At 39.9% G+C, this 12,510-nt stretch overlaps 1 protein-coding gene across 1 annotated transcript; it reads left to right on the forward strand.

Moving 5' to 3' along the window:
• Nucleotides 1-2,839: 2,839 nt before the first annotated feature.
• slc20a1a (solute carrier family 20 member 1a) lies at nucleotides 2,840-12,133 on the forward strand. The gene is made up of 11 exons (XM_017719094.2): nucleotides 2,840-3,016; nucleotides 3,868-4,564; nucleotides 5,925-6,065; nucleotides 6,389-6,474; nucleotides 6,660-6,756; nucleotides 7,640-7,759; nucleotides 8,092-8,310; nucleotides 10,075-10,573; nucleotides 10,765-10,950; nucleotides 11,343-11,427; nucleotides 11,533-12,133. Exons 2-11 carry the CDS (start codon nucleotides 4,216-4,218, stop codon nucleotides 11,695-11,697), a joined length of 1,947 nt encoding a protein of 648 aa, XP_017574583.1. The 5' UTR covers nucleotides 2,840-3,016; nucleotides 3,868-4,215; the 3' UTR covers nucleotides 11,698-12,133.
• The last annotated feature ends 377 nt before the right edge of the window (nucleotides 12,134-12,510 follow it).

Genomic DNA, 12,510 nt, shown 5'->3' on the forward strand with positions numbered 1-12,510 from the left:
CTTGTTAACACAAATAGCTTATCAGCCAATCACACGGCTGCAACTCAATGTATTTAGGCTTGTAGAGGTGGTCAAGACAACTTGCTGAAGTGCAGACCGAGCATCAGAATGGGGAAGAAAGGGGATTTAAGTGACTGAACATGGCGTGGTTGTTGGTGCCAGACGGGCTGGTCTGAGTATTTCAGAAACTGCTGATCTACTGGGATTTTCACACACAACCATCTCTAGGGTTTACAGAGAACGGTCAGAAAAAGAGGAAATATCCAGTGAGCGGTCAGTTGTGTGGACGAAAATGCCTTGTTGATGTGAGAGGTCAGAGGAGAATGGGCAGACTGATTCCAGATGATAGAAAGGCAACAGGAGCTCAAATAACCAACCAAAATCTCTGAGGAACGTTTCCAACATCTTGTACCTAATAAAGTGGCCAGTGAGTATACTGAAATGCAATACCTGTTTTCTGTCTAAAATGTTCAAATGATTGAGGAAACAGTGGATTTGCTTAAAGCAGAGTGAACTCTCTGACCAGCTTCTCCATGGTTGATAATTAGTTAATCAGGATGGCCCTCATCAGATTTGATATCCTTTTTTTTTAAGCCATGTTCCATGTTCTTCTTCCTGCCCTCTCCTCTCATGTCCTCATCATCTGCGCAACATCTCCTTCTGCCTCTTCCACTGTTCCTCTTTCCTCCTATTCCTCAACCCTCCTTGTCCTCCCACAACAACTCTGCCTCCTCACACATCCGACACATCTTTCTCCAGACTCTTATTCTTTAACATGTTCTAGCGCCAGGGCTTTCACACGTAACCTCTTTTATATAAATATAAGTACTGACACCTGTGTGAACAATTTATAAAACTGGACTTGTTGTGTGCTTTACTAGCCCCGCTGGCATCAGTTTGGTTGTAAATAACATATTCCCCTGTGTTAATTGTTTTAAGAACTTGGTTTAGAGAAAATTGTAATAACGATTAAGAAAAATAGTATTTGAGGGACATTGGATAACAATAAAAAAAAGGATTTTAGCTGATAAAGAAGCAACATTTATATTCATATTGTTTAATTAACCCCAACTTCTTCAACTTGAAACTGTACCGTTTACCTGACACAGAAGCAACACTACAATGTGAGTCGAGAATATTTGAGCTCTCTCAAAAGTCTGAAGTGAAATTCTGTGCCTTCGAGCTGAGTTAACCAACTAAAGCTGTTCAGGAAGTGCCTTATAAATTTAACTTACTCACTGGCCACTTTATTAGGTAATAAATACACTTGCTACTAAAAGGCTGGACCCCCTTTTGCCTTCAGAACTGCCTTAATTCTTTGTGGCACACTTTCAACAAGGTGTTGGAAACGTTCCTCAGAGATTTTGGTTGGTTATTTGAGTTCCTGTTGCCTTTCTATCATCTGGAACCAGTCTGCCCATTCTCCTCTGACCTCTCACATCAACAAGGCATTTTCATCCACACAACTGACCGCTCACTGGATATTTCCTCTTTTTCGGACCGTTCTCTGTAAACCCTAGAGATGGTTGTGCGTGAAAATCCCAGTAGATCAGCAGTTTCTGAAATACTCAGACCAGCCCGTCTGGCACCAACAACCACGCCACGTTCAAAGTCACTTAAATCCCCTTTCTTCCTCATTCTGATGCTCGGTCTGCACTTCAGCAAGTTGTCTTGACCACCTCTACATGCCTAAATGCATTGAGCTACGGCCATGTGATTGGCTGATTAGCTATTTGTGTTAACAAGCAAGTGAACATACAGTGAATAAAGTGGCTGGTGAGTGTACGATGTTAACTTTATCAAAAAAAAACTAATTTTATGTTTCAGCAATCAGAGAACAATTAAGCCTTTCCAGATTACATAAAGACTTCTCAGATTAACTTTAAAGTACTGCACAGAAAACGCAGTTAACATGTAATTATTGTGTGAGGGCTCACCTGAGCATCACACACACACACACACACACCACACACTTTATTTCGGTTTACAGCGGCTCAGCCACCCCTTCTTGGGTTTCTGAAAGAACTGTCCCAGGCCATTCTCTTGAGAGCTGGTGTATTTCCACGTATAAGCCACGTGTAGAATGAAACAGTTATGATTCCCATCATCATGAGGGAAGCCTTCGGGCACTGAGCATATTTAAGATGACCATGTTGTGTGTGTAGGTTTGTTATGAGGCCTTTAAGATTAACACAGCACACAAAACAGCTCCACACCTATTACCTATAAACCTCTAACCCATAAACGTTTCAAAATAGCGCAGTCAAAAACAAGCAAATGTAACCCTCAAAGTTGATCTCTCTCTCTCTCTCTCTCTCTCTCTCTCTCTCTCTCTCTCTCTCTCTCTCTCTCTCTCTCTCTCTCTCTCTCTCTCTCTCTCTCTCTCTCTCTCTCTCTCTCTCTCTCTCTCTCTCTCTCTCTGCCCCTTAACTGCGCCCCCGCCCCCCAATAAGTCGGTACATAGGGACCACATATCTGAGCTGTAATATTAACTACTTAGGAATTGTTTTGAACAGATTCACAACATACAATGAACAATAATAATGAATGAAAACGATAAACAACTTCTTGCCCTCTTACATAAATAAAACACTGTTGCATAATTTTATTTTTACATAATCCACCAAACCATCGCTTATTTACATTTTAGCAGCGTGTAACAGCTGGAACACCAAGACTCCGAGCGAAAACCACGGGGTCAATAACTGACCAGAGGCGTCCGGCTAAACATTACACAGCTCTCCTCCGCCGCTCTCACGCAGCTGGACCGGACCTGGAGGCGTGTCGTAGCAGAGGCTCGCCCTCCTCCTCTGAAGAAATGCATATAATCGGCTTCGGCTTCTCATTCAGAGCGACACGGAGACAGGGGCGCTTGTTAAAACAGGCAGCGAATAGGATTTGAAGGATTTCGGCGTCATAGTCAAAGTTTTTTGTTTGTACGCTTTTTTTGGAAATTCGCAACACAGAAACGCAAAAGGACGTTTGGAGGCTCGTTTCTCGGTCAGCAGCGTCTTTGGTGAGTAGTTCCTAAATGAACATGCCTGGTTTCAGCTCCTGAGCTTCTGCCAGGAGCTCCCTCCTCGTCCAGTAAGACGGTGAGCAGTGGCTGGAATAGTTGGAATAGTTGTTCACATTCCTGCCACCAATATATGAGAAAATATCAGCAGGATATTTTTATTAGTTCCCTAGTTAGTAAGTGCTATATAATATTTACCATACTAAAACTTTTCAAACGCCTTGGCTCAAATCACTTGTGGTGACACGGCACTAAAATGTTCTCTTCAGCAAACTGAAGCCTTGAGTCACCCTCGGGATGCTGAGATGATTTAGTTTTACATTTACCTACGTCACTGCTTCCTGATGAGCCTTGAACAAGAATATTTTCAGATTTCAAACAAACGACACGCTTTCTAAAGTATTGTGCTCGTCACTGATGATTGATCTCGCTCATGTGAATTCTATAGAACTTTAATGATGATACAGATGGAGAAAATATTGAATTCATGTTTTTGTTTCCAACCATCGGTTGTGCTTCATGCTCTCCATCACCTAAAACCCACTGGTTATGCTCTGCAGGCACAAGCGCAAAGTAAAAGAAGGCTCCAGTGTAACTAGTAATTGGCACAGAAGTCAGTATACAGTGGTCACATGATAACCAAATTCTTGTGAGAACTTTCAGCCAGGAATTTGATCCCACTGCCAGGAGTTCAACTCTGGAAGGGTTACTGTACAGCACAGTGTACAGATCAGTCACTGACTGATGACCGACTCCCCAGCTCGCAGTCATTTAGTTTGTTGTATTTGTTTGTTTTATAGTTTTTTAATTATTCAAATTATCTTTCTATTTCACTATTTATTCTTTTTCAGAATGCACCATCCACCTTCACTAGGATCTGCTCTACCATGGCTTTGTTCCTGTGTTTAGCTTCCCACAGCCCAAACAAAACCAGCACTAATCTTAGTATATGTACCTAATGACTGGCCCTGTGTCACTTTTACTTCACTGCAGACACACAGATGAAAGGACACAGCTCTGTTTGTAGTTTGTAGTTCTAATCTGTAAATCTGTAGTGCATTTATTTATTATTAAAACATCACATTTTATTGTCAGATTTTCAGAGAGTGTTTGAATTTGTAGTTGATATATAACAGTTTAATAATTGTAATTGTGATCCGAGTAGTTTGGCCCAATATAATTACACTAGAAGAGTAGTAATGGAATCCAGTACATTAGTATCCTTAATGACTGTTACTGCGACAACCTTGGCTACAGAGGCTAACCCGTCTCCGTATTTATGGCTGTTGGTTTTGGGCTTCGTCATTGCTTTTATCCTGGCTTTCTCTGTGGGAGCCAACGATGTGGCTAACTCATTCGGCACAGCCGTGGGTTCTGGAGTGGTGACGCTGCGTCAGGCTTGCATCCTCGCTACCATCTTCGAGACCCTAGGCGCTATACTTCTGGGGGCCAAAGTCAGTGAGACCATTCGGTCGGGCATCATCGACGTTAACATGTACAACGGATCTGAGGCAGTACTGATGGCTGGCTCCATCAGCGCCATGTTTGGTGAGAATTTTTGTTGTTGTTGCACAAATTTTTAGAACTACAGCTTCAACTGGCCTACAGTAACAGGTACATCTTAACGTGAGATTAGTGCCAACTGTGTTAATTGGTTGAGCTATTTCAGAACACCTGCACTCGTCTCGATGCTGTCTGCATTAGTTCCCTGGTGGTAAACAGGTAGAAAACGTGCTGTGGAAGATTCTGAGGCAACCAAGAACATTGCATAAAACTATTCCTGCCAGCTGTTGGTGTGTTTTTCCCAGTAAAACAATACACAAATAAACCTAAATACTATATAATAGTGGGTTAAAAGAATAGTTATTATACATCTATTTTAACTGAATGAAGTACTGATTAGCCAAACTACTCACAGGCCACTTTATTTGGTTGCTTGTTAACACAAATAGCTAATCAGCCAATCACATGGCCACAACTCAGTGCATTTAGGCTTGTAGAGGTGGTCAAGACAACTTGCTGAAGTGCAGACCGAGCATCAGAATGGGGAAGAAAGGGGATTTAAGTGATTATGAATGTGGCGTGGTTGTTGGTGCCAGACGGGCTGGTCTGAGTATTTCAGAAACTGCTGATCTACTGGGATTTTCACGCACAACCATCTCTAGGGTTTACAGAGAATGGTCCGAAAAAGAGGAAATATCCAGTGAGCGGTCAGTTGTGTGGACGAAAATGCCTTGTTGATGTGAGAGGTCAGAGGAGAATGGGCAGACTGGTTCCAGATGATAGAAAGACAACAGGAACTCAAATAACCAACCAAAATCTCTGAGGAACGTTTCCAACACCTTGTTGAAAGTGTGCCATGAAGAATTAAGGCAGTTCTGAAGGCAAAAGGGGGTCCAGCCTTTTACTAGTAAGGTGTACCTAATAAAGTGGCCAGTGAGTGTATATACTAGATAACAGTAAATACACTTCCTGAACGAAGTTTAAAAATAACACACACACACACACACACACCAACTTACAAAATACAAATAACATTCATTGTATGTTAATTCTATGTTAATTATTATGATGTTAATGCATTTTGTAAATTATTATTATTATTATTATTATTATTATTATTATTATTATTATTATTTCAACATATATAATCCAGACTAGTAAGTCTGTCTTTACCATTTTCAACTCTAAAATGTTCCCAAATTTATCCCCCAAATGTTTAGTCATAGGATTCAAATTTGCATGCATATACATAGTGTGATAGTCGTAGCAACATCCCTACTACACTTCTGCTCCTGCTTTAATGTGTTGTGTTAAAAGTGCACACACAGTGCACCACGATGATTTGTCTCTTCCTCTTTTGCTAATTTATTGCAACATATCACTGGTACATGTCTGTGTGCTGCAGGGTCTGCTGTTTGGCAGTTGGTGGCGTCATTTTTGAAGCTCCCTATCTCTGGAACACACTGTATCGTTGGAGCCACTATCGGTTTTTCTATGGTTGCTCGGGGTCATCAAGGGGTCAGATGGCTGGAACTGCTTCGAATTGGTATGACTTTGACGTCCTGTTGTTCGAGCACACTACTTGTAAAATTCTGTCTTGCCCATCTCTTTCAGTTTATCTGAAATCTGTTTTAAGAACAGCACTGTTTGCACAGACAGGAAGCAAGGTCGTGAGAAGAACCCAGTGTCTGATGATTTAAGTTGTTTAAGGATACACAGCTTGGCATTCTGAAAATATTCTAGTCACATGATCTTAAGATAACAGCATGGCTTGCACAGACCGCACGTCCCTTTTGCGAGTTGGCACACAATCAAACCTGATGTTTTTAATAGCGTATTAATCTGAATTCATTTGTTTGTTTGCGCCAGTGTCTTCTTGGTTCCTCTCCCCGCTGCTGTCAGGCATCATGTCTGCTATTCTCTTTTACTTGGTCCGCAAGTTCATCCTAAATAAGGTAAAATGTAAACTTAAGCTGCGTTACATAACCTATCAGTGTCTTCATGAGATAAGTTTGTTTGGCTGTAAACACAGAGCACATGCTACTTTAGCAGTGAACAGTTAAAATGTTATGAATTGACTTAGTTGTGATGGATTTAGCTTGATTAGCACAAATGTTTGTTTGTTTATTCATTTTTTTAGGAGGACTCCGTGGTTAATGGTTTAAGAGCCCTTCCAATCTTCTATGCCGTTACCATGGGGATTAATCTATTCTCCATTATGTTCTCTGGAGCCCCAAGTAAGTTTAGAATACACACACACACACACACACACACACACACACACACACACACGTGGATATGCCTATGGAAGTATGGAACATGGCTTTGCCATGGCATATTCTTTTTACTTGGGTCTGGGGAATGCAGGTATCCCACCTCGATACAGATAGAGGTTATAGGGTTATAGTGGAGCCTGACTGATATTATAGCAGAACACCATAGGTTAGTCTTTCTAACCTGTCAAAAGGTGCAATGTGTAAAATGTTTATTTTTTTAATGTAATATTTAATATTATACTTTAACAAAAAAAAACAAAAAACACAAAATACACAAAATACAACAGAAAACATTAAGCAACTGATGTGAACCATGCAACCGTCTGAATATTCCCTCTAATCACGAAACAGCAGAGGGGTTCTGTCTCGTTATCTGCTGCGCCAAGCCCATGAACATGTCTGATACTTTCTGCAGAAAGGGTACTTCAGAGAACCTAAAACTTACCCAGAACTCATTTTGCTCAGAAATTTCTCACTATTGTGCCTCATGTGATTCCTGTCGTTCTCCATTTTAAAATGGTGATATTTTCTAGATGGACATGACAATTCTCAACAGAGAATGATGGTAAGGCACCTATTTGTGACCCTACAGGGGTGTTATTGCTTGCTCTATTAGTTCTGAGAAAGCAATGACAGTAATATCTAACTTACTTCTCATCTTGGGCCAAACCTGATTGCTCAGTTCATGTTACAGAGGGATTTTCCTCATGCATAAATATTCAGCCACCTCAAGTTAAAACTGTTTTTCAAATGTTTTATAGTCGTGTCATTTTGGGTCTGTTATATTACAGCTTTAAAGTTTATAACTTATATCCAGAAATCTTCCAATCTTGTTTTTGAACAGTGCTGGGATTCAACAGGATGACATGGTGGGGCATGCTTCTCTCCTCGCTGGGTTGTGCTCTCCTCACTGCCTTGGTGGTGTGGTTTATTGTGTGTCCTCGCTTAAAGAAGAAGATGAAAGGTATGACTCTATACCATGTATTTCACATAATCCCTGTTTGTTCTTCATATTTTGATGCTTTTCATGACTGCAACATACATTTTATTTGATCCATATTTGTAGCAATACAAATTTGAATAGAAACAATATTGAAACAAGGTTGATTCTCAACAGTGTCAAAGTTAGGATGAGAATTAGTTGTAAGCTTAGGTTTAGGACTAGAGTTAGGGTTAGCGGAAATTTAACAAAGTACAATTATGTTACAGAAGTCTTCAAAACTACATCTCCTGAATGAATTGTTTAGTCCATCTCACTGCGCTTAGTGGAAAAACTTCTGAAATCCTTCCTTTTAGGTGTAATTACATCAAACCATGGTGAAGAGTCAATGGCTGAGAGAATCACCCCCCCAGATGAGTCAGTGAAACATCATGTAACACTCCAGTCCTACTCCCCTGTTCCCCAGCAGACACCTGCTGTGGACAGCACCAAAGTGGCCTTTGACATTGGAGGCTCTGAAGAAGCTGACCTTGACAGCAAAGACTTTGAACCCAAAGACCTGGATTGCACGAACGGTCAGTATATTAGAATGACAGACTCAGTAACTTGAGAGAATTATAAGCACTAGTGGCGCAAATTAATGAAAGGCTACCTAAAAATGGCTGTTATGCTTCATCAGCTTGATCTTGTACTGAAAATCTACAGCTCACTTTCAACACTGTCTAGAGCACGTCACATTATTGGGACTTCTGTGTTTAGCACTTTGTACACCAATGTTTCCCAAGATGAAGTCACTCATAGCAGTATCTACAAAACATTTCTGGTGGTGCTAATGGGTGCTGCATCTGTAGAGAGACCTACAGGTATCCATCAACCTGTTCACAGAAGATTTTCTGCGTATAAACACAAGGTCCCTGCTGAGCTGCAGGTTTTACTGCACCTTAGTTCATTACTGTGCATTTGAAGGAATGAGATCATTGAGGTACAAACATAGGGGGACTACCTGGAGCAATTTACTAATGAGGGTATCTTTCCTGAACACCAAAAGCAATCAATATAGCAAGACTTATAATTAAACTAAACATCTTGCTGATCAATGTTCCCCAAAACAACTTTAGCTTGTTTACTCCACAGTAGTTTAAGCCATATCAATTGGAACTATGCTACTTTGAATTACAGTGGCTGAACTCATGTTAAATGTTATTTATTATTTGTTATTTGAACAATGCAGATGCATCGTAACTTACTGTGTCATTAACAAACAGGAAATTACCATTTTATTGTAACACATGAAAAAAAATCATCATTTTAATACACCTTTCTATGCAGCTGAGGGCGGAATATTCTTGCTGAGGCAATCTGATCATATCCTACACCGACATTCTCACATGTCAAACTAATTCACAAGCATCACAGTCAGTGAATGTGCCACCACAAAGGGCCAGATGTACATATGAGCACGCCACAGCTGCAGTGTGCACCCACAATGCGCCTAAATTTAACACTCTTTTTGTTAAGGCATCAGTTTATCACAAACTGTGTGATCATTTTTTAAATGACAGTCATAGATTCACCAAGACAGGTACCAGAGGTCATAAACAAATCATTCAGTTTTTCATAATGAAATTGTTTGCTGTTCTGTTGATTAAGTTGTGACGTGTGTATTTTTGTTTATTAATTAATTGTGTTTGCATCCGTTTACAGTCGGGATATTTGAAAGAAAGAATTTGAGAAACTGGAAACCCGTTCATTTTAATATTGTAGCAGAGATGTGTAGGTTTGCTTTTTAAACATTTTTAAAAATTTAAATTAAAAACCAAACTGCGCAAGGTTTTGTTCAGCACATCGGGAGTCACACGCTGCTTTCTCCTTCAGTTCCCAAATGAACATCACATATCCTTCAACTCAAATGCACGTGTACATTTGTCCACCAGATGTGTAAAATACACTTGGTAACTGTAGGGGGAGCCCAAGAGCAAAAATATCAATTCTCAAATAAGTGTAACTTCAGAAAGCATCTGCACTCATTATGACTCTACTCATCTATTTAGGTTTTTCCTTTAATTTGTTGCCCATCTTAATCGATTACATTATTTATTAGAATTCCGAGTAATGGAAATTAAGAGATTTCTAAATCAGGGCTTATTTTGCATTACATTAAATTAATAAACATTAAATTTCTCACATATCTGTGAAAAGCTTTTTCCAGTTATTCTGAAGGGCACTAGTTCTTGCTTATTTCAAAGAATAAATGAAAGATAGATAAACAAGAAATGAATCAAAAGCTGTACATTTGATTGCTCAGTGATATTGAATGTCTTTGAATGTGACCATTGCAGTGCTAAATGGACATGCAGGAATGGCAGTCACGCAGCTGCAGGGGGGCCAGTTCCACACAGTGCACAAAGACTCTGGCATCTACAAAGACTTGTTACACAAACTGCATCTAGCCAAGGTGGGAGACTGCATGGGTGAGACCGGTGACAAGCCTATCCGAAGAAACAACAGCTACACTTCCTATACTATGGCCATCTACGGCATCCATGGATCCTTCAAGGAGGGTGAGGGAGGTCGCGCTGGAGAGGATGGCGAGAAACGGCGTTCGCGCGTGGACAGTTACAACAGTTATTGTACAGCTGTAGCAGATGGAGATGCAGGTGGTGCCGGTGACAATCTGGCTGTAGATTTGCACGATGATGACAGTGCAGCGGACCCCCTGCAGGAAGACGAGATGGACGAGCTGGAGATCGACAAGCCGGAGGTATCCATGCTCTTCCAGTTCCTGCAAATTCTCACTGCCTGCTTTGGATCCTTTGCGCATGGAGGCAATGATGTCAGGTACGGAAAGAGTTTTGGAATGCCTTTGGTCCAAGTGACAGGACATGCAGGAGATGCACTTGAATTATTGGGCATGTCATTCTTAAGCCATAAAATTAAATAAAAATAGGGTTTCTTTTTCTCTGTCATTCTGCTGTTTACAAGGAACAAAGCAATGCTCACCTTCTTCTGTCTCTCACTTCCTTTTCCAGCAATGCAATAGGTCCCTTGATAGCTCTCTGGCTAGTATATAAAAGTGTCTCTGTAGCATCTAATGCCCCAACACCCATCTGGCTGCTCCTCTATGGGGGAGTGGGCATCTGCACTGGGCTGTGGGTTTGGGGCCGGAGAGTCATACAAACTATGGGCAAAGACCTGACCCCAATTACACCATCCAGGTAATGAACATCATGATTATAATGAACATCAAACACACAGCAAAGCAATAACAAATGGCCTCATGTAAATTTAACAGCAGGCTTAAGAAATTACATGATTTGTTTCTGTTCATAGAATGTTAATTACATGATTTTAAGCACGTTGGACTCACAGTAGTGCATTAATTAGCTGCATATAATTATACTTAAACCACCACACTGGCATTCTTGAGTTAATACAGGTTGTTCATGATATCACAGATAAAAGCTGCTTTGTAGCAGATAAGATCTACAATGTCAAGTGATTTTTTTTCCTTTTTAAAAATAATTTATAGCACCAATTTATGTATGCAAGATGGTGTTTTGTGAAAATTATATTGAAATTGAATTACATATTGAAATTTTTCTCATAGTGGATTCAGTATTGAGCTGGCCTCTGCTGTAACAGTAGTAGTTGCTTCCAACATTGGACTCCCAGTCAGCACCACTCATTGCAAGGTGAGTCTGCCATAAGTAATGTATTGTTTGTTTATGAAATATTTGTTGCATTAAGTTATACGTTAATACTGTTTGCCTCTGATTTGCATGCATATTGATTAACAGGTTGGATCTGTTGTGGCTGTGGGCTGGCTTCGCTCCAGGAAATCTGTTGACTGGCGTCTGTTTCGAAATATTTTCATTGCCTGGTTTGTGACTGTGCCAATTTCTGGTCTTATCAGCGCTGCCATTATGGCGCTATTCTATTATGCTATTTTGCCTGTAACCTAAAAGGCTCCTTAGAGCTGTTTTCATGTTGTAAACATTTTAAATAATTACTTTAAAATAGTAATAGTAATTATTAAAATAATTTAATAATTACTGTTTGTTGAATTTCACATTGTGGGCCTTTCACAAGTACATTTGATTTCCATTTTTCAGTTGTATTCAAGCTGTGTGTACCATGCAAAGCGTGTTTAACTTGACATTAGTTCTGTGATACTTGTGCTCCTTTTATGTGCATATTATCATGTGTAACACTGAGAAAAATCTGTGGCAGTGTAATGTAATTTTCCTCTTGCTTAACTTTTTCATTCGGCTTCTTGGGAATTCCAAATATAAAAAGGAAATGGAAAAGTGATTAAGGTTGTCCCAACAGTGATTTTTTTTATTGTTATGCAAATATGATTTCATAAATAAAGCAAAGTTTTTTATTGAACAGAACAAACAAGTTGTCCATTTATTTTTTCTGGATGTTTGACTGGATTCAACATAGTGGGTGTAGAGGTATCTGATAACATTCAGGCCGATATAAATGGGCTGCAGAAGTCAGCATTCCAATTAAAACGGGTCTATGGGAATTCCATGAATGAAAACACCCCCACCATCTCACTGGTGAATACATACAATATGTTTGGCACATGCAACATACAAGGGTTGGACCTTTGGCTAACTAAAGGACAGGAATAAATGGAGCGGACAAAATAAATATTGCAATACATAAATATTGACAACATAACAGGAAGTAGGATAAGATTTTGACTTTGAATTCTTCATTAAATGCATTTAGCTTCAAGTTGTGTGTCGTTTGAGAGGTGGAAAAGG

The sequence above is a fragment of the Pygocentrus nattereri genome, chromosome 28 (assembly GCF_015220715.1).
Source record: "Pygocentrus nattereri isolate fPygNat1 chromosome 28, fPygNat1.pri, whole genome shotgun sequence".
NCBI lineage: Eukaryota > Metazoa > Chordata > Actinopteri > Characiformes > Serrasalmidae > Pygocentrus > Pygocentrus nattereri.